At 32.3% G+C, this 23,742-nt stretch overlaps 2 protein-coding genes across 2 annotated transcripts in view; one reads left to right on the plus strand and one right to left on the minus strand.

Annotated features, from left to right (window-relative positions):
- Positions 1-23,742, plus strand: part of LOC114324661 (KH domain-containing, RNA-binding, signal transduction-associated protein 2-like) — a 1,309,325-nt gene that overhangs the window by 178,677 nt on the left and 1,106,906 nt on the right. The window lies entirely within an intron of this gene.
- On the minus strand, positions 16,918-18,321 carry LOC126880459 (uncharacterized). Its single transcript, XM_050644323.1, has one exon. The coding sequence runs from the start codon at positions 18,319-18,321 to the stop codon at positions 16,918-16,920; it is 1,404 nt and encodes a 467-aa protein (XP_050500280.1).

Genomic DNA, 23,742 nt, shown 5'->3' on the forward strand with positions numbered 1-23,742 from the left:
AAGAAAAAGTGAAATCATGTAGATCATGCCGTTTAGAACAAAATGAACCAGCAAAGACACATTTACATCACTGGGAAGAGCCCACAGGTCCCTGGCAAAGAATCCATATTGACTTCGCTGGACCAATTTATGGTTCTCAACTATTCATTGTGGTAGATGCATATACAAAATGGGTGGAAATTATATCTACATAGGTAACAACTAGCTCGTGGTGTATACAAACGCTAAAACAAATATTTGCCACGTTCGGAAATCCATATGTGCTGGTATCTGACAACGGCCGACAATTTGTTTCAGCAGAATTTAACAAATTTCTATCCAATTGCGGTATCACCCATAGAACTATTGCTCCATATCACCCAGCAACGAACGGTCAAGCAGAACGATTTGTACAAACTATAAAAAGGACCCTGCGCAGCTTAGCGGGGGAGAGCAATAGCTTAACTGATAAACTATTTAAAGTACGAACACGTTTACGTCGTACACCAGGTGTTAACGGTTTCACCCCGTATGAGCTTATGTTCGGACGAGAAATTAGAACGGATCTTCATGCAATGTTAAGAAAACCTTGCAAACACACAACTTCCTTTCCATCAGACAGGCCTACACCTGGTAGGGAATTTGCCTTGGGAGACAGAGTTCAGGCTAGAAAGTACTGCAGTGATCAACGATGGGTATTTGGAAAGGTAATCAGACGCATAGGTTACTTACATTATGAAATACGAACAGATGATGGTCTACTTTGGAAACGTCACTTAGATCAGCTGCTGCCAGCACCTCTAGTCTTGTAGTTGGGAATTGGGGCGGAGGACTGTTATATATTTAGTAGTTAAGATCTAAGGCTACTAATATCTACCTTAGTTACTAATGTTTTTATGTTTCTAGATTAATATAATGTTGTCACTGTCATTAATTATAATTGAATAAATACTGTTAACATGTCCATTTCTTGTATATAATAATAACTTAATTAACCTTTGAAATGTCACTAGTGTCAAAATTTGATAAATGTCATTAGTGTCAAAATTTTATAACAGTGGCGTAAACTTGCCTGCGGTTGGACCAATTACAAACAAGCAATACAGCGCGGTAAATTTGAATCACTCCTCTTGGTTAAAAAACAAACCATAGATAGTAGACCACTGTCAACACGTATCAGTTATTGAATGTATCTTTATCACAAAATATTAAGGTCGTATTCATCATCGTTTGCGCCAAAACGATAAGTATATTAATTAAAGCAACAAACAGCTGGGTGCAGAGGACCTAGCTACATAAGTATGACCTGTGCATCTCGACCAAGCAATTCTCGAGTTGATTGCGGGGTCACCTAAAACGAGTATTAAAAAATTACCATTAAAACAGGAAGGTTAAAAAGTTCGTCGGCTGACACATAGATGGCACTACTGGTATTAAATCCATATGATTTTTAGTCAGCCCTAACCTTCAAAAGATGCGTGTATAAATTTGAAAGCTTTTTTTTTTTTTTTTTTTTTTTTTTTGTAAGCATTTATTAGCAATCATAATTACATATTATATAAGCTAATTTGATAACAAGTACAATAACATATATCAATGTATTATTGTACACTAAAATGGCGTTATGAGGTACACCTGGTTCCAAAAAAAACTGATACGACTCTTGAAGCGTATTTTGTAGAAAATTGAGCAGTGTATTTTGAAGGATAGATACTTAATATTTACATACTGTCAATGTCACTGCCAAATCTTAAAATTTGTCAGATATATTATTCTGTTCCACGGTTATTAGACTTTATTATTAATCTTTATTATTAATAATTTCTTCGCAACTGAGGGTATCTTATCAACTGTATTGTTTTTAAACAATAGATGATAAAATAAAAATATTGACAGTTCAAAAATGTGAACATATTGCATTGTGTGTGGCCTAAGTTTGGGCTGAAAACTGAAATGTATTACATTTTTACAAAATTTTGGAATATGTTTAATTACGTAGACCAATTTTAACAGTTGTTTTCAATACAGATTTCAATCCTCTACAAATAGTTTCTAATGTCATTTGATGTCAAATAATTAGGGAAGCTGGAATTCAACAGTTTAGAATTTTACATTGAGTTAATGCAAAATTGTGACGCATGTCAAAATTCTCAATGTATTTTAATTGTAATAAGTTACAGGGCTGAATTGAATATTAATTTGTTTTGTTGTATAATCCATGTTTACAATAATTATGTGATCTATTTGATGTAAAAACTATCATTTATATGTTCTTTATAAAATATAGGAATTCAAAATAATATAAACATTTAGACCTTAATAATTAGTACAATTTATGAATTAACATAATATGTAATCAGCTGTTTGTTGTTTGTTTATTTTATTATTTGTGTGTCACAATAAATATAATGTCAGATCAATCAAATACACTGCTCAACATGATCAAATCTTACTAAGAGTCGTATCAGTTTTTTTAGGAACCGGCTGTACATCACCCAGCGGTTTCACCTCAGTTTCAGCGAAGATCTATGGGCCATAATCTTCGCAATCTTCTGTTGTTTAGTGGCTGCAGTAATGGTAATATTAATTGGTTGGGGTGGTCTTCCAATTTCTCGTGATGTCTGTTGGCTCTTTCTTGAATTACTGTGCTGACTAACGGGATGTTTAGGTCTGTATGAAGGGTTTGGTTGGAAATGTACCACGGGGCATTTGCGATGGTGCGTAGAATTTTTGATTGAGTTCTTTGGATAATTTTTGTGTTTGATTTGCTGGCACAACTCCATAGTTCTATACCGTACGTCCATATAGGTTTGATGACTGTTTTATAAATCAGCAGTTTGTTCTCAATTGAGAGTCGAGATTTTCTACCTATAAGCCAATTTATTTCTTTCACTCTCAACTCAATTTGTTTCTTCTTCTTTAAAATGTGTTGTTTCCAGTTTAATTTAGAATCAAGATGAAGCCCCAGGTATTTGACGATGTTCTGTTGTGGTATGTTGACTTGATTAAGGCTAATATTTGGGCATTGGTCTTTCCTTAGTGTGAAAGTTATATGTGTTGACTTAGTTTCGTTAGCTTTTATCTTCCATTTCTTTAACCACTGTCCAATTTGCTCTAGGTGTTCTTGAAGTTTTAATACTGCAGCTCTTGGATCCTCTTCAGTTGCAAATATTGCTGTGTCATCAGCGAAAGTTCCAATGGTGGTTTGTGGAGAGGTTGGTAAATCGGATGTGTACAGTACATAAAGAAGTGGACCCAATATACTACCTTGTGGGACTCCTGATTGAATTTTGTTACGGTTTGATAGTTCATCCTCCACTTTAGTTTCAAATTCTCTGTGATTTAGATATGATTTTAATAAGTCAAAGTATTTGTTGGGTAGGGATTTTTTGATTTTATAAAGTAATCCTGGGTGCCATACCTTATCAAATGCTTGGCTAATGTCCAGAAAGGCTGCTGTGCAATACTGTTTATTGTCCAAAGCTCTATTAATTACATTTGATATGCGATGGCATTGTTGCACTGTAGAATGACCTTGCCGGAATCCAAATTGGTGTTCTGGGATCCAGTTTTGAAATTCTAGGTCGCTCATAATTCTTTTAAGTAACAGCTTTTCAAGAAGTTTTGACATTATTGGCAGTAGACTTATTGGGCGGTATGATGAAACATCCGTTAAAGCTTTACCAGGTTTCGGTATCATAATTACTTGGGCAATTTTTAGTGATATAGGCCAATAATTAAGTCTTAAGATTGCATTTAATATGTACAATAACTTCATGATACCTTTTTTAGGAAGTTGTTTTAGCATTGTTGCTGTTATGAGATCAGTGCCTGGTGCCTTCTTTTCATTCAAATGATTAATTTCATCTTTGATCTCCTTCGGTGTAATTAAAGTTAGTCGCTCTCGTTGATTAATTGGTAAGGCTAGTTCCTGCTCTACTTCTTGTACTTGGTCATTGTCGTGTGGCTTGAAGACTTCAGTTAGATGTTCAGCAAATAAATCAGCTTTTTCTTTGTTGCTTTTTGCCCATGGTCCTGGTGGTAATGTGTTTTTCCGAATTGGAGGTGAAGTATTTATTGGTTTATTTTTGTTTTTGATTGGTTTCCAGATAGAGTTATCTTGACGCGAAAGGTTTGATACATAGTTTTCAAATGAGTTGTTTCTCATCTGTTCTAGAGCTGTTTTTAAGTTTCTTGTTTTGTTATTATAAACTGTCCTGTCGTCTGGTCTGTGAGTTCTTTGCCAAATTGATCTGGCTTTTCGTTTTTCTGCTACTAGTCTTTTTATTTCAAGAGGAATGTTGGTTGAAAATTTTTTTTGTCCAGGTTGAGGGGTAGACTGTTTGGCAGCATTTTGAAGTAAGTTGATTAGATTATTAGTTTCTGTTTCTATTTGTTCGGGAGTTTGCAATCTCACTAGTAGATTTACTTCCTGTTCTATGATTAGCCGGTATGTGTCCCAGTTTGTTTTGAAGTTATGCAGTCGAGGTGTTGGTTTTTTGATTATCACCGTTGTGCTAATTGTGGCAATTATGGGACTATGATCTGATGATAAATCAAAACTTGGTACTACATCTGTATATGATTGAGATATTCCGTTTGTAATAAAGAAATCCAATAGGTCTGGTGTTTTATTTGGATCGGTTGGCCAATATGTCGGTGATCCCGTCGATAGGAATGAGTAGCTTTTATCCTGGATAACTTTTGCTAGCTCTCTGCCTTTGGTGGTTGTTAGGCGTGAACCCCATAGCGTATGTTTACAGTTGTAATCTCCACCTGCTATAAATTTTGGCCCTAGAGTTTCGAAAAAGGGTAGAAGATCTTCTTTTGTAAGTCTATGCCTGGGCGGACAATAAATTGCTGTGACAGTTATATCATATGGAAGAGTTTGTATTTTTATCGATGTTGCTTGAATGTGATTTGTTTCGTATTTTAGCATTTCATAATGTTTTATAGTTTCTCTTATCAATATGGCTGAACCTCCGTGGGCTGTACCATCTGGGTGATTTGTGTAATATAATTTATACTTAGGTATCTTGAAGTAGGTTCTGTCTGTAAAATGGGTTTCACTTACTAGTAGTATGTCAATGAAATTTTGTTCCAGAAATAGTTTTATATCTTCTTTATGATTAGGAAGACCATTGGCATTCCATTGGGCAATTCTTATGAACTTTGACATTGTTAGTTTACTTTATTTACTAGCGTGGAAATCATGTTGAGCACCATACTGTTTTGTTGCATTAGCTGGTTAAATAAATTTTTAAACTCTTCTAGAAATTTGGTAAGTATACTCGCTGTATCTTCGTTATTGTTCTGATTATTTGCTGCAGCTTGAGCGTAACTTTCATACTGATTCTGAATCCTGGGTTGTGTATATATTCTGGGTTGTGTATGTATTTGATTTATTGCTGGATTTAATACGTTTCCTCTGTTATGATACCTGTTATTAATATTATAAATTTTTTGGTAATGTTCACATCCTTTATAATTTGCGGGGTGATCCCCACCACATAATGCACATTTTGCTGGAGTTTCTCTAGTCTTCTTACAAGTTGTGGTATTGTGGGCTCCTCCGCATTTGACGCATACAAATGGTTTATTGCAATATGACTTGGAGTGACCGTACGATTGGCATCTCATGCATTGTATTATGCGATTTTTGGTTGTTCGGGGAGGTTCAATTTCAATAACTCTATTCTGTAGCCCCCTTAAGTTATAAATATCTTTGTTATTTGCTGCCGGTTCGAGATCCACGAAGAACAAATTAAGTGGCTCTTTAGTAATTCTGTGTTGTGCATTTATTATATTTCGAACTTTATGACCCAGTTTTAGGAGTTCGTTTTTTATATCCTCGGTGTTTGTAGAGTGGTGAAGGTATTTTATTACAATTCTATAGGCTCGATCCTGTTTTAACTGATATGTATGGTGATAAATGTTATGTTCATTAAAATATCTAACCATTTTTCTATATGTATCTGGCGTGCCACAACTTAATTTTACGACATTGTTAGTTAAACTTTTTGTATGATATTCTTCCCTTTCTGCTACATCCTTAATTTTTTGTACCATTTTTTGATAGTCTTGTACACCGTGTATGAAAATTGGTGGAGGGTTTGCTGTGTTGTTCTCCTTGGGAGGGATTACTTCATTTTCTAGCGCTTCAAATCTATTTTCTGTTACAATAATATTTGTACTGTTTGCATTGTCTGTTGTTTTTCTGATTTTTCTTCTTTTTGAGCTTCTAATTTCTTGCCAATCGTTGCTGCTAGCTGGTTCGTTGTTTTCTTCCTCTTCTTCACTGGTGGATGGCAATCGTTGTAATTGATAATTTGAAGCAGAACTATGATATGTGATCGGCACTAATGGAATTTGTGTCTGTGGTAGTGGAGGGTACAAGTTAGGTGGCATTGGTTTAGTTGGTGCTGGTTGCGACATCGATATTAGATATGGCGTGGTTTGTACATTCATGGCTAGTTGCCCTTGTGTGTTGACTTGTTGATACATTTGTGGGTTGGTTATTGAATTATTACTAAACTCTGTATTTATCCCGGATGGAAACATATTTTGAAAAATATATTTATCATCATTTGCGTACCTGTGTATTAGTTTTCCTGGACTGGGCTTGTCACAGTCCCGAACAGGGTGTTTTTTTGCTGTACTAAATTACTTCGATATGTCGATACAAGAATGGACTGAACAAATTTTATCTACGTTAAATAATCTGTGGTTAAATCACAAAATTCGAAGAGAAACTTTGAATTATGTATTTAAACTTTAAATTTGAAAGCTGTCGAACTATTAGTTTGTATTTTGAGTGTATATCATTTTGAGTGAAGCAACTTGTGTTAGTTTAAAAAACTGAATATAGTCTGTTCGCTAAACTCAGACGCAACTGGCTACATATTTTAGTCGATAATTTTTTTGTTTTTTGCCAATTTTGCAAAAATTGGCGAAATTACTTACTATTTAGTGATTATTAACTATTTAGTAATTATTTTTTGCCAATTTTACTAAAATTGGCAAAATTACGGACTAAAATATCTAGAAAGTTGCGTCTGAGTTTAGCGAACAGACTATAAAAAGGAATTCTGTGTCTTAATAAAGCATTGTTTTGTGACGAAAAACATACAGTTGAAGCCAAGGTTTGAATTGATAAATATTATTCGGAATTTTCACCAGGAAAATCAACCGTTGGGAAGTGGTTTGCTAAGTTTGAACGAGGCGAAATAAGCGTCGAGGACGATGAACACAGGACGCTTTAAAGAGGCTGTTACCGACAAAAACATCACAAAAGTCCACAAAATAATTTTGGATGACCGTAAAATGAAGCTGTTAGAGATAGCTAAGACTCTGAGATATCAAAAGCTGAGATATCAAAGGAAAGTATTGGATATATTGTGCATGAATATTTAGGTATGCGAAAGCTCTGTGTAAAGTGGGTGGCGTAAGAGCTCACAACCAATCAAAACAACAACGGATTGATGATTTGAAGCTGTTCAATTGTAATAAAACCGAATTTTTACGTCGATATCTTACAATGGATCAGTGGCGTCCGGTCAGGGTCGGCAGGGTCGGCAGTGCCGACCCACACATTTATATAGATAGATTTTTTTAATATTTGTATCTGTAAAGTAAAAAAAATCTGTCAGATAATACAGACTAAATTTTATTCATGGTTTTTAACAGGATTTGATCAATCCGAGCGTTAAGTGGTCCCTGCGCATAACAGACTTCTCAAAAAATGAATGGTCCGAGCCATTCATCTGACTTTTCGGCTAGCCGTACCCAACCAATCCGTAGCTGACGATTTACACGTAAAACTCAACGAAAAAACAAGTCGATGAGCAAGCGAACATACATTCTCTCCGTAGGCAGGTACGGCATATTTAAATCTGCCGGTTGGTAGTAAAGAGTTATTGCCACCGGCAAATAAAGGATCCTTTATTACAGGATACTTTAATAAAGGACAAATACAGGACGGGTCTAAAAGAGTGGTATTGCAAACGCAGTTAAAGAATCTTTTATTTTGACAAATGACATGAAATATTTTTGTAAATATAAAAATAACCTATAAAATTCCATTTGTCGATATAAATTAAAATAAGATAATTGAAGAGTAAAACGTTAAATTTAATTATTTTGTCATTTAAAGATATTTAGAGAACAACATAATATATCCCATAATACTCATCGTTCAATAATATGGAAGTGCAATAAATTGGAAATACTATTTTAGGAGTTTTTAAATACTTTTGCATTATGGGTATATGTAATGGGGAATTTCTGGAGAATATATTATTAGGGAATAGTGGATATCCATTCCTCAACTACAACTACCGAATGACACCATTCCAGAATTTTCAAACAGAAGTTGTGTTTTTATAATCCATCACAAATCCCTTCAAGAATTGTTATTGAAAGAAGATTTGGTATTGTGAAGAGATTTCCCATTTTACCATATGTAATGAGATGCAAGTTACCTTTTATTCAAAGAATAATATCAGCTTGTTCAGTTTTACATATTGCAGTAGTACATAATAGAGAAAACGTTGAAATACTGGCAAATGAGTGTGCTGTTGATATTGATATAGAAGCTGTGGCAGTACATTTTCAACCAGGAGCTAATCTAATGCGATTAAATTGTGTGTGTGTTTGTTTAAAATTATTGTTCGACATTTAAAGCTAGCGCTTAAACTAATTTTATTTTTATTGGACTGCAGTTTGTTAATAAATTTATAAATAAATATAAATATTATATTGGTGACTGATTTTAAGTATTTTATGATCATTAGCAGGTTTTAAATAATAAATTTATAAATATATACATACATGCTATTGGCGTTTGATCTTTTATCCATTATGGCCCTCTCTTTCTTTCTTTTCACCTCTGGATAACTAGTTATCAGGAAGTTTATCTGACAGATTAGATACTAATAGATATCTGACAGAGAAAAACTTCCCGTTAACTAGTTATCCGGAGCTGAAAAGACAGATACTAAGGATACTGTTATATAAACTTCCCAATAATTAGTTATCTGAAAATGAAAAGACCTCTAATCTGTCAGATAAACTTCCCGATATACAAAAAAATAATAGAAGAATTAAGCTTTATGCTGGTTTTTATTAATTTTTTTGGCAATGTTTAAATAAACAAATACTGATGGCATGAAATGGATCACGAACTGGAATGAAGAAGGAATTGGAGATTGTGTTTACCATTAAACGCATAAAACTGCAGTATCTGGGACACATATGATAAATCAGCACCGTTACTCCCTGCTGCAGTACATATTGCAAGGTACAGTCAAAGGTAAGCGAAGACCTGGTAGAGGGAGAATATCAATGGAACTGTTTCAAATCGCAGCTAGCAAGGTTACGATTGCTATATGATTTCCAACATTCGAAACGGATAAGAACCAAAAGAAGAAGATGGCATGAAAATGAAAGTGTATTAATACTTTTGATTAAAAACTTTATAGATTCTAATCTATAAAAGATTAAATTTTCAAAAATAAATACTTGAACCTTTGTTTTATTTTGTTAACCTGTTGTTATATATCTGTTGAATAGAACTCTATTTTGAATCTAGAATTTTAACAAATCCTAACTTTCATTAAAATTTATTGATCTTATATCTTCAATCTCTTATATCTGCAATAAATATTTATTTCTATAGAAAAATGTAAAATATATTGAGTTTAATAAATGAGTTACTGATATTTTAAGTCTGATCATTGTAATTAGTAACAATTTAAAATTATTTACATAATATTCCTTTTTACAACTTCTTGTAATAACTCAAGCTTCAATAAAATGTTCTTTTCTATATTCGTTTGGGTCAAAACATAAATAATCTATATCTCAGAATATTACTTAGAGTTGTTTTTAATAAATAAAACCCAACATACAACTTTAATGATGAAAGTTTAATCAAATATCAATCCCACAATACATAAATTATCAATCCAAAGAAGCGACAAGATAAATTCAAAATACAAGTGAAGTTAGACCTTTCTTCACATTTTTGACACGTTATGTCAAAATAAAGGAACTTTTATTAAAATAAAGGTGTCCTCTAATTTTCCTTAAATACATTTTATTAAAAGTCAAAAATAAAAGACGCAATACTGCGCATGCTTATATGTCAAAATAAAGGATCTTTTATTACAGGTCGACTTAAAAGACGTTGGCAATAACTCTCTAGTGTTTCATTTGGCATCGCCAGATCGCATCGGCAGAAATTTTCAAAATTAATCACGCCGTTTTACGTCGTTTAATTGATATTGTAATTTTTTTAAGTTGTCAGGAATTATCATTTAGTGGACATGATGGATCGAAGCATTTGTTAAAAATCAAAGTAATTATAGAGAAAATAATAAAATTGTTTTAGAAATATTTACTTTCTGATTCGAAGTGCATTCGTAATACAGAATGAACATAATCAAATAGTTACATTTTGAATAACGTTATTGAATCTGAGATTTAGAAAACCAATTGCTTTTCGCTGGAAGTAGATGAAACTTCTGATTATCATGTCATTCACAATTATCAATTATTGTTGTCGATACGCGTTACGTCGTTACGCGGTAATATTTATGAGGGGTTTTTATGTTTTAGAGACGTGAGTAAAAGCAATAAGGCAGAATATATTTTTGATGTTTTAAAGAACAGATTAAAATTTTTTGATATCAAAAATAAATTGGTAGGGCAAACTGGGGCAATCTTATGACGGCGTTGCTGTGATGTGTTGTGAATTGCATGGTCTCCAGGCAAAAGTTAAAACTACATATTGCATCACAAGCTTTATTTACTCACTATTATGCGCATATAATGAATTTAGTTTTGCATGATACGTGTAAAAAAATAAAGAATATCGTCTTTTCTTGCCAGTTTAGCTCACCTAAACGGATTACTGCTTTAGAACAAATTTGTTTCGAAAAAAAAGCGAAGAGTTTGTCAGACGCGATGAAATTTTAAATCTCGGTTAGTTTTATCTAAGCAGATTATCTCTGGTAGTTTTAGTATCTGTAGCAGATTTTCGTGAACAGCTTTTGGAAGTTTTTGAATCGAAGGCGACGATTTTGAAATTGGCGATACCTCGATCCGTGAAGCAATCGGTTTGAGAACTTTATTAAATAATTACTCTTTTAATATTCTTTTAAATATTTTTAAGACAGAGTTTGTCCAAGATATTCATTATTGTTCAAAATCATTCAAAAAATAGAATACGAAAGCTGGTGCAAAATCTCAGAGATTTTCGTAATGATAGTAGTTTCCAATATATACGCACGCAGTGACATTTTGGATTCGCTTGATATTTCCGAACCATCCCAAAAAAGACAACAACATGATACATATCTCGAAAAACGAATAAGTATATCTTGAAATTTTGGATACCTACTAATATATGCAAATAGATACTCGTTTTTCGAATTTTGAAGATTGCAAATTTTTGACCTCTTTGACGATTCAAAATTTAAAATTTACCTTCGCCAAAGAATTTCCAAGATATTTATTATAACAAGTTAGGTACTTAAAAATTATGCCAATCCAAATATTTTCAGAAAGTGGGATAAGTTACAAAATATGTATGTATAATTCTATGTAGTAAGTACTGCAATTCATTATAACAAACTGTTCATCAATTATCTTATCACCACTACCACCAATTTTTGCCTCAAATAAACGGGATTTATCTTGTCTCAAAAGAATCAACACGTATGGTCGAAACACCACGAAACAAGAGAGAATGACAAGTACATCAAATAAAAAAAAACAAAAACCAACAAAATCTCCTATGATGATTTAAGCCTTTTAGTTTGATGGTATACCTATAAGAGGAGACAAAAAAACCTTGCCGACCCTGTCTCCAAGGCCACGAGCCGCCACTGCAATGGATGAAACATGGCTCCCTCATTTCACAGTCCGGAGTCCGTAGTCCAATCGACACTCAGCCGAGTGAATTGCACGTGACGAACCGACTCCAAAGCCGGGAAAGACGCAACAGTCGGCTGTCCAGGTTATTGCATCAGTATTTTGGGATGCACGTGGTATAATATTTATCGACTATCTTGAAAAGGGAAAAACCATTAACAGCGAACATTACATTGTGTTATTAGGGCGTTTAAAGGACGATATCGCGAAAAAACCGCCCTATTTGAAGAAAAAGAAAGTGTTATTTCATCAAGACAAAGAATAATTACACAAGATTACAAATAAAATGAAAACGATGGCAAAATTTTATGAATTCGGTTTCAAATTTCTTTCGAAGAAACCGTATTTACCAGATATGGCTCCCAGCGACTACCACCTGTCCGCTGACCTCAAGAGAATGCTCGCTGAAACGAAATTTAGCACAAATGAAGAGGTAATCGCCGAAACTGAGGCTAAAGACAAATTGTGTTATAAAAATGGTATTGAAAAGTTGTATGACCGCTGTAATTGATGTATCGCCCTCAAATCAAGGTTTATGAAAAAAAAAATTCTATGTTAATCTACGAACTTTTCAGCCCAACGATTATGGTACGGAACATAAGCAACTTATAAGTCAAGAACATCCATCTTGGGACATAAGCCTCTTCTTCATTTTTCCAGAGTTGCGCAAAAGCTTTGCCCACAACTCTGTGGCCAACGATACTATATTGATCGAAAAGCACACAACTGTAATCTATCATGACTAATGGAATATTTTTAGTTATAATACGTTTTTTTTTTAGAATCTGAGCTGAATTAATAATCTGATTCATAGAATACACACATTGTTTATGCTTCATTAATTGCCATTAGTGCTTTCCAAATTCCAGCACTGATATAAAATATGTATTTCTATAATCAATAGCATTATAGTTTATGTGGATACAACATGGAAATGCTTTGTTTAAAATACTTTAACAGATATATTTATATGGAATTTTATCAATTTTTTTTATAAATTATCACAGACATTTACTATTATACTAATATGAGTTGTATAAACGTCCAAAATGAAATTTATCATTTCATTTGAAAAATAATTTTCAAAAATATTTTGTTACGGATTTTACAACATATTATGTACTGCCATTATTGGTTCTGAAACTATTTGTATGTGCCAGATTGATGAAAATAGGTTACTAATAATATACAGGGTGTTAGTAAATAATTATGACAAACTTAAAGGGGCAATTCTACATAAAAAAATAATGACAGTTTGCTTTATAAACATATTGCACACCTAGTTCAATAGTGCCACAAAATCAAAACACAATATTCTCCAGAAATGAGCAAAACGGTCTGTAGCAAACGCGTTATGCCCTGTAAATAATTTATTTTGAGAATGACTGGCTTCAAAATTACAATTTAGGTAGTAAATTATACAGTTATTCGCTGGGTCTTATTACAATTTATTAAAATTGTGAACAAAGTCATTTATAAAACGATACCTAGGAGATACGGTGGCAATATAATGAAAAAATCAATTGCTTTTTGCAGTTGTGGCCGTATTGAACGTATTGAATAATTACATCGGTTGTATTGTGGCAGTGTATATTATCGCCATATTGCATTTTCAAAACCTCCAAAAACCCTACAGTGAAACACCGAAGTAACTTACTTTATACTTATCCAAAACAATATTTTAGTTCAGGCTGTATTGCATAAGATAGGGCATTATATAGGCAATATTTTACAGCCTTAACACAAAATTCGAATTTTTTGCAGTTGTGGCACAATTAAACTAGGTGTGCGAATATGTCCGCAAATGATTCGTTTCCGAAATATTGGATGTAAAGTTTTTCTTACAAACTGACGATTTATTTTTTGTTTTAAAACCAGTTGAGGTATGCAAATGAGATGGGTGTTCAGACTCGTCAGATTCCCAGTGGGCTGAAATTTTTTAAAGAAAAAAGTAGTACGCCACTGGGATATTTCAAACTACAAATTATCTTTAAATTCTTCGTTCTATTTGTGACAAAAAATCTATCTTCCCATTGACGCTTCGTTTTCTTGCAAAAAAGAAAGTTTGAATTTAACCATAATAATCAGCCAGTTGAAAGAGTTACATCCTACAAATATTTAGGGGTTTGCTTCACTGATACTAATGACCAGACAACAGAAATCAAGAGGCGAATAGAGATAGCGAGCAATCGTTTGTCAAAATAAAAAAGTTCCTATGCAGCCGGGACAGAAATATAAACTTACGAACAAGAATGTTAAGGTGCTATGTTTTCTCCGTTCTGCTGTACGGCATGGAAGCTTGGACACTGAAAAAGATAAACATCAAAAACATTGAGGCGTTCGAGATGTGGTGTTACAGGAGAATGTGGAAAATACCATGGATAGAAAGAGTAACAAATCAAGATGTTTTGCTGAAGATGGGGAAGGGATGCGAAGTCATAAAAACCATACAAACGAAAAAACTGGAATATCTAGGCTACATAATGAGAGGAGAAAAGTACTCTCGGCTAAGACTCATAATCCAAGGAAAAATGTCGGGAAAGAGAAATTTGGGACGTAGGAGGATTTCCTGGTTGCGAAATTTAAGGGAGTGGTATGGGTGCAGTTCAATACAGTTGTTCAGAGCTGCAGCCAACAAAGTTAAGATTGCTGTGATGGTAGCCAACCTCCGATAGGAGACGGTACTGCAAGAAGAAGAAGAAGGGAGAAAAAATAAGAGAAAATGTACTGTGATTTTTAATTTCAGATATCTCATTCAAAAGAAACTTTTTATTTATTCTAAGGGAATTTCGGTCCTAGATAGTAATTTAGTCTTTCATTCTGCGTTTAAATTTTTAAAAAATATTTATTAGCTTTTTCAGGATTAGAAAAAAATGGACACCATGTCCGTGGTGATATTTTCCAAATCGAACATTCACTATCTTTGTCATACAACGCACTGAGTCAAATAGAATATGATGACAAGACAGTGACAGTTTTAAATATTTGACATGGCATCGGGAATATTTTGAGTTGTTGATTAAATAATTTTGATAGTGTATTTGATAAATAATTGATTTAAGACGTGAACTTAATAAAAAGTTATTTATTGTTTATTATTTATGGAAGATTTAAGGAAAGAATACATCAGAATATATTCTGTGATCAAAGTATTTTTTTATTAAAGATGTTCAATATTGTAAGCGTTCCATAGTAACAATATATTATTAAAAAATCACTTTAACACTTTTCCTCTTTTCTCGATTGAGTATTAGATTTTGTTGTAAATATAAATTATTACAATCACTGAATACATAGTTAGAATACACTGAATTAATAATTTTGCAATTATACAAATAACAGTTATCCAAAAACATTTAAAAGCCATCTCTTTAAAGTTAATTTATTTTATTTATTTATTTATAAAAATCCAAACAGGTCCTAAAACCTTTTTACATGGACAGTTATAATCATAAAATTTATATAACAAATATAACTAACATATACAGTCATTAGCACAACTATTGATAGGCAGATATAGAAGACTTTAACACAAAAACAGCTAGACTAATGATATCTATTATCCATCTACTAGTTTAAAGTGCTCTTGCACTATACGTCTATAGCAACCAACTGACATTGTAAAATCAATGTTTTTTACTAAATTTATATTGTTCGCTAGTTTCAACATGGCCTCTAGAGGAGAGCAAACAGATGTTCTTATTTTTCCAAACAACAACTGATATCTCGTTGCTTTTCGAGGAACATTAAATGGTATCCGCATTCGTAAATCAATTGTACCTGAAATATTATTAATTATTTTATATAAAATCATTGCCATTACAAATTTGCGCCTACTAGTCAAAGACAAAACTTCAAATCCTTCCCTTAGCATGGTTGATCTTATGGTTCCATAATCAGGCCATCGATGATGTTTTTTGAAATACAAATAACGAAGAAACTTATTCTGAACTTTTTCTAGTGCCTCTAAATGTACTTGAGGTTGTTGTCCCCAAATAATGGAACCAAATTCTAATATTGGTCTAACTAAAGTATTATATAATATTTTTATACCCTTAATACTAGTAAAATCGCAAGTTTGTCGACATATAAAACCCAGCATACGGTTCGCTCGTTTTGCAGCTTTACCAATATGTGTAGCAAATGACAGTTGATTATTATAAATCAAACCCAAATCCTTGACCTCACTGGTCCTTTTTAAAACATTCAGTCCTATTAAATAATCAAATACTATTGGTTCTCTTTTACGGGTAATAGACATAACGTAGCACTTATTTATATTGAATTTGATCTTATTATTGTCACCCCATAATAAAATGTTCTCAATATCCCTTTGAATCATTACGCAATCCCTAACAGTTTGAATTATTTTGAATAACTTAAAATCATCTGCAAATAATAAGTAATCTGAATACTGGATGACGTTTGCTAAATCATTTATAAACATTAAGAACAAAAGTGGTCCAAGATTAGACCCTTGTGGTACTCCCGAGTTAGCCTTAAATTTACCAGAAGTATTTCCATTGTGTTTTACAACAAAACTCCTATTCTGCAAATAACTTTTAAATAACTTTATTAGATTATCAGATAAGCCAAAATTACATAACTTTCTTAAAAGAACATCGTGTTTTACTTTATCAAAGGCTTTTTCGAAATCCGTATACACTACATCCAATTGCACTTGTTTTTCTAACGCATTGTTTGCAGACTCGGTGAATGAAATAAAACTTGTGTTTATCGAGCGACCCGACATAAAACCATGTTGATGATCATTAATACTATTTTTGACGTGATTATATATATGAGCATGCAATATTTGTTCGAAAATTTTTGATGGAGCACACATAATAGCGACTCCTCTATAATTTTCAATATCTCTTTTGTTACCCGCCTTAAATATTGGAGTAATTGAAGATAGTTTCCATTTTTCTGGAAATTTTGAATAAGTTATTATTAGATTAAAAATATGTAATAATGGTAACTTTAACCACTCTTGGCATGCCTTTAAAATATACGGGGGATGCCATCTATACCGGCAGCTTTCTTTGGTTTCAGCTTTTTGACTGCATTATCATAATCTACGCTTGTTATTGATGGTAAATTCAAAACATTGTTATTACTAATAATATTTGTAAAATTAGTGTTATAGCTGGAAATGTCGGTAGAATAAACAGATTCAAAATATTTCGCAAACTCATTAGCAGTATCACTCTGATTTATTTCTTTACCCCCAAAATAAAATATTTCTGTTTGATTAGACTTAGAATTCTTATTATTAATGAAATTCCAGAAATTGTTAAACTCATTTTCTATATTTTCCTCAATTTGCCGTATATATTTCCTGTGCTCTATGTTAATTAATGATTTCAGTTTTTTTCTGGTCTCTATAAATTGATTGTTAAAATAAATTGAAACATGTCTTAACTTTCTAAAATTATTTTTTTGTTTGAGCAACTTTTTGATATCAGGCGTAAACCATTTCGGAAAATTAGAATAATTCTTGTAAATATTATATTGTGGTACAGATCCTTCAAATATATTAAGTACTTTTGCGTAAAAGATATCTAGAGCTTTATCTACCTCTATTTCCTCTGTTACAGCTTCCCACGTCATATTTCTCATCAAATCACACATCAAATCAAAATTTGCTTTTTTAAAATTAAATCTATTACCAACTAACTTATCTGTTTGTCTAAAACTTGATACTGTAAATGAAAGTTGAATTTCCAGAGATGGATGTAATCTATCTTCCTTTACTAACGGTAACTGCTCTTGACATACCTTACAACTATTTATATTATCTACAGATGCTACTACTTGATCTAAAGTTTTGCCCTGCCAGTTTTTTACATTGTTATAAAGCAAAAATGAATTAAAATTTAAAAACTCAATCATACTTTTAAATTTAGCACTTCCATTAGTAAAATCTAGATTTTCGGTTCCTTTAATTTCTGCAATATTGAAGTCGCCAAAAATAAACGTGTTATTAATATCAGTAATATGTGTTTGTAACAATTCGAAGCAATTCGCATAGTCATGTAATTTACAATCTGGTGGAATATACACTCCAATTAATTTTATACTTAATTTGTTATTAATTTTTAAATCCGCAACCAAAATTTCAAAAGATGAACAATGTTGTGTTACTTTTAAAATCTTATGCTCCTTTTTTATTACCATTAATACTCCTCCTCCCTTAGTTTTGCCAGAAATCTCCTGGTTTCTGTCAGATCTCAATAAGTTAAATACATTTATATCAATTAGTTCTCCATCAACCATATCCTCCCGAAGCCATGTTTCTACAGCTACTACTACATCATAATTACCTTCCAAGCAATTTTTATAGAATTCCGCAGTTTTCGTGTTAAGTCCCCTACAATTCTGAAAGTTTATGTGAATCCCTGTCATGAATTGAGTTGTCCCCTGATATCAAATCCTAATCATATTATATTTATTATTTAATATATATATTTTTTTTACACCTATTTTATTTCTACCATACCGTAGTAAATTCTTTTCATAAATTTTTGACAAACCAAATAACTTAAAACAATAATTGAAATAATTTAAAACATCCAGTTTTTCTATAAGTAACTCATTAACAACATCAATATTTTTATCCTCTTTTATACACTACAAACCAAAATCAACGAATTTAAGTTCCAAATTAATATATCTAAATTACTATCAACAAAAACTTATCAGTCACTAATATACACATTACAGAAACTTTGAGTATAAAGTAGCCCACACACGTTAATTGTCAAGATCCGATTCGCAAGTAATCACTTTAATTTCATCATTCTTCTTTATAAATACTCTACCATCGTAACTCCATGCCTCAGTCTTCCCGAACATACTCCTTGCCTTCTTCAATAATGAATACCTATGTTTCGTTAGATCTTCATTCACAAATATTTTTGTTTCTCTTAATTGTCTTCTAGCACTTAGAATTTCCTTTTTCTTCAAATAAGAACTAAAGTCTACCACCACTGTTCTCGATTTATTAGTTTGCAAGTTTAATTTACCTTGTCTGTATAAATTAGAAATTTCGCTGGAATTGCATTTTATTTTCAATGTGTTGTTTATAATATTTATGACAACGGACATCAAATTTTCATTATTAGTTTCATTAATGCCATCAAAACGCAGGGTGCTTTTCTTTTGAAGTGCCTCTATGTCATCAATTGTTTTTGCTATGTTGCTAATTTCTGTTGTGTGTGTTTCTATGTTTGTTTTCATATTTAATATTTGTTGTGATACATCATTAAGTGTATCCTGAACTGCATCAAATTTTTTCTCCAAATCATCAAATTTTTTCTCCAAATTATCTAAATTCTGGTCCAGTTTTGTCATAAGCTTTTGACATACTTTTGATATTATGACTTCTAAACTGTTTTCGTCCAAAGAAGCACCACTTGATAAGATTCCGCTTCTAGTTTTTGTTGCCATTATACGTGTATGGATCCCTTTAGCAGTTATTAATTTAATATTCACCAATACACTGTATTACTGTAATTGCTCAAATTTCTCTATTAATTAGTATATTTCTAACTTACTTGGACCTTCACTAAGTACTGCAACATCAGTTGTCACCACTCAACAAAGATGAGAACTTTATTACTGAAACGAATTACTACTTATTTTAAAAATTTCGGGAGCACTCATACACACGACTATTCACAACGAGTGGCCATGACTGTAATGATGACATTGTCAAGTAGAATGACATTCTAGTAATGTTTACATATCCATACCAGTGTGAATTTTACTACACGTGTAAAGACAGAAAAAATGTAAAATACTTGCGAATTATGTAGGTACCGATGGCCTTAAAACCAAGCCTCAACTGGTTTTAGAGCAATAAATAAATCGTCAGTTTGTAAGAAAAATTTTAACACCCCATATCTCGGAAACGAAGCAGTTGCGAACATATATTTATCGAGCAAACTTTCATTATTTTTCTGGTATAATTACCCCTTAAGGTTTGTCATACTAATTTACTCCCCGTCATATAACACCCCGCATATAATAATAAGTAATAGAAGCCAATAATTAGCCAAAAACGAAGAGACGGAAAAAGAAGTAACAATATAAAAAATATTGAGGTTAGGTAAAATTTAAGAAGGGGGTTAAGAGCACCTGCATAACACATAAAATACGCTTGATTTAGTGATATAACATTGACATTGACCTACTTCAATATCGTCTCTTTTTCAAATTGAACTGGTATTTTATACTCTATTTTTACTAATTACTGCTTTATTTCCAACTAGATAACCAGTACAACAGATAAAACCAAATAAAATTGCATACATGTTTATAAAATGTTTTAAAATATGATATTCCCAGTTCTCCCCTGCCGGATTTCTATCCTGCATATACTTTTTTATTCCCAAAGGATATCTATATGCTACTGAATATCTGATTGTGCAAATGCAAAATTGAAATGTAAGTTAAAATGAGGTTGAGCTTTACTCGTGTATTTTGTGTTTTCATTTCCTGGAAAAGTTCTTGTCGCTACAAAGTAACTGTGAATGTTGTGGGTTTTCACATAATATATTTTTGTCCCAATTGAGTATGATATACAAATGATTTAGAAAATATTATTCTATTCTTAACCTTCTGTAGCTTTCTTTTGTAGTACACAGGCATGAGATAAGAATAAGTTAACAGTGCACCGCTTTACCATAAAATGATATAAATGAGAACAGTATTTAAGAGTAGTATTTTAATGATTATAAACTACTTTTTAGCATTTTATATAATTACAGTCTTCTTATTGCAGATTTCTGTTGTAGAAACGTGGTTCGTATTGAGAAAGTGGTCGTTGTTGCCGATTCGCAACTTCATAGAAATATTAATTAAATATTTGGTATATTTACATATGGTATGGCTATCACCTTTGATTTCTTTCTTGTGATTGTCTCTGGTCACCTGCATTTTTCAACAACACACATGCTGTGGCCAACAAGACCTTGGCTAAGTAGTTCAGTTTCTTGGCTAAGAAGATATTCATAATCTAATAAAAGCTAGATTACTGATTTTGTAACTAACATCTCACTAATCTAATTATCAGACTCAACTTAAAGTAATATTGTTTTCTCATAACAGTTTCTTTATATTAAAGAATGCAGCTCTGGCCTTCCCTATACGTATTTTAATTTCTTTGCTCATTCCCCAGTTCTAATAATTTAGATTACAACCAAGGTAAGTGATACTGCTTACTCTCTCCAGTTGTTCACCATAAGCGGTTACCACTTTCGGTTTTATTGGTGTTTTACTGACAACCATCACCTTTGTATTTACAGTGTTTAGCTTAAGTCCGTATTCATCACACGTTGTGGTAATTCTATTAATTAGATGTTAGTCCAGGGCGGATCTCTTTTGAAATGGATGTTGAAAGGTGACTCTAATTTTCATATAATAATAAATGAGTTATCCTCCCACTCAAAAAGGTCCGGAACATTGTTTAAATAATCAAAATGTCAAAAAATAAAGAAAAATATTTTTTCTTCGTTTTTTGATTATAACTTTAAAAATATTCACTTTCAAGAAAAGTTGCACTAAAATAAATGTTGGGTAATTAAATTTCCTGCAATATAAGATTGGTTAAAAATTTTTAAAATTGTTATAGGTCTGGATCCCACCTATGAAAAAAAAGTTGATTAATAGCAAGCTGAAAATTTGTTAATAGATTAAGGGTGTCTAGTCAAAAAAACTTTGATATATGGGAACACTGGAACAGGGGCAGTTTTAATTGTGGGACAGGTTAAAAATTCGGAACGGTCAGACCACGAAAACGGCACATGTGTTTTGTCTGACAGAACAGACTTAAACTCTCCGAACAGAGATTAAACTCTCATGCAAAAATCAGACTTCTATTTATCACCAAATGGGCGTTTTAATGAGTGGAACATGTAGAAAATGTCAAATGACAGGAATTATGACAGGTGATAAATAGCAGTCTGATTTTTGCATGAGAGTTTAATCTCTGTTCAGAGAGTTTAAGTCTGTTCTGTCGGACAAAATAAATGTGCCGTTTTCGTGGTCTGACCGTTCCAAATTTTTAACCTGTTCCACAATTAATACTGCCCCTGTTACAGTGTTCCCATATATCAAAGTTTATCCGACTAGACACCCTTAAGCTATTAACAAATTTTCAGCTTGCTATTAATCAACTTTTTTTTCATACTCGGGATCCAGACCTATTACCCTTATTGCAAAATAGCAATAATTGCGAAAAAAAAAACATAAAAAAACAAATATTCGCATATTACGTTTTTAAACCATTTCTGCTAATGGTAGGGGAGCAAAGTATGCTAAATGTGTAGTCACTCGAGCGCTTTGGGGACCTATTGGGTTGTGATTATTAGGTCCTAAAACCAAAAAAAGTTAAGTAAAATTTTCCATTTTAGCGGGCGCTTGCCATTTTTTAATTTAATTTTCCATTTCCATTAATCGTTTTTTCCGAATATAGCGCCATCTATCCATAATTCGAAAAAATGTTTCGAATAAAAGTTGCTTATTTTTATGCAGAGAATTCAAATCTGCAATAAAAAATGGGGGCTCCCATTTAATATTTTAAAGTAAACCCCCACCCCACCTCCGTGGTGGGTCGCGTTTGATACCATTCGATATATTTTTCAAAAATATTAAATAAGTGTATTTTGCAGTTTTTCGATCTGATGTTTATTTTGCAAAATATCGCGGGATTTGTATTTAAAATTTCAAATTTACCCCCCACCCCTCTCTGTGAGGTGTCGTGTTTGGTATCTATCGATAGATTTTTGAAAAATATTGAACGTGTAGTTTTTAGTTTTTCGATCTGACGTTCATTTCGCGAAATATTCGCCTTTTTCTTGTGAAACTTTGTGACTCACCAATTCCCTTACGCCCCGCTCAAATCGTCAGATTTTTTAAATATACACTGTTTTGCATGTACTTAACTTACCTTATCTTAATCTGACAATTTCGAGTATTTTTAAGGATAGATTTTTTTTTTCGGGCCCCCCTAAACGAACTCCCCTGTGTTAAGAGCCAATATATGGCAGAGGTACATCTGCAGGGTACCACGTTTCTCCCCATATGATAATCTGACGCGCTCGAGTAACTGCAAAAATCCCCGCTTGGGCTCCCCTACCATAAAGTTACGAGCTTCATATTTCACCCATAAAAACTATATGATATTATAAAACAATACTGTAAATTTAGTTAAGATCGGTTCAATAGATTTTAATAAATAAATTTTGCAATCCAGCTTTCGCAAAAAAAAATCATTTTTTCAAAATGTTGCAGGACTGAAAATAAAGCAGATAGCAAGTTAAATTTTTTTTACAAATAGATAAATACTATACCTTTCATCTGAAATTTGCAAAATTAAAATTAGTTAACTATCACGGCGTCAGGAATTTTTGAAAATAAACAATAATTTTTGGTGCTACTCGCAGGACAGCGGTGTTCGATTCACACAAGTCCACCTCCAAGATGTCCACCAAAATTTCTTCCAACCTTTATCTAATATATTATTTTCTTACACTATATTTTGTTGTATGTTCATATTTTAATTCCACAAAAATTAAACTAATTTGATTATTGTTTGTGAAAAATTGTTTAAACAATTGCATATGTTTAAAAATAATACACTTTTATTTTCCAAGTTAAAATATAATATGAACAAAGAAAGTTTTTGCTAAAAAAAGTGTTATTTCAAAGGACAGAGTATGTGCTTTTATTTTGCAATAAACAAATTTATTCATTTATTTCGAAATGTATTAAATATTAAAATTTATCAATCATTATCAAAGGTCATTGGAATGCCCAATCAGA

Source organism: Diabrotica virgifera, chromosome 2, assembly GCF_917563875.1.
Source record: "Diabrotica virgifera virgifera chromosome 2, PGI_DIABVI_V3a".
NCBI lineage: Eukaryota > Metazoa > Arthropoda > Insecta > Coleoptera > Chrysomelidae > Diabrotica > Diabrotica virgifera.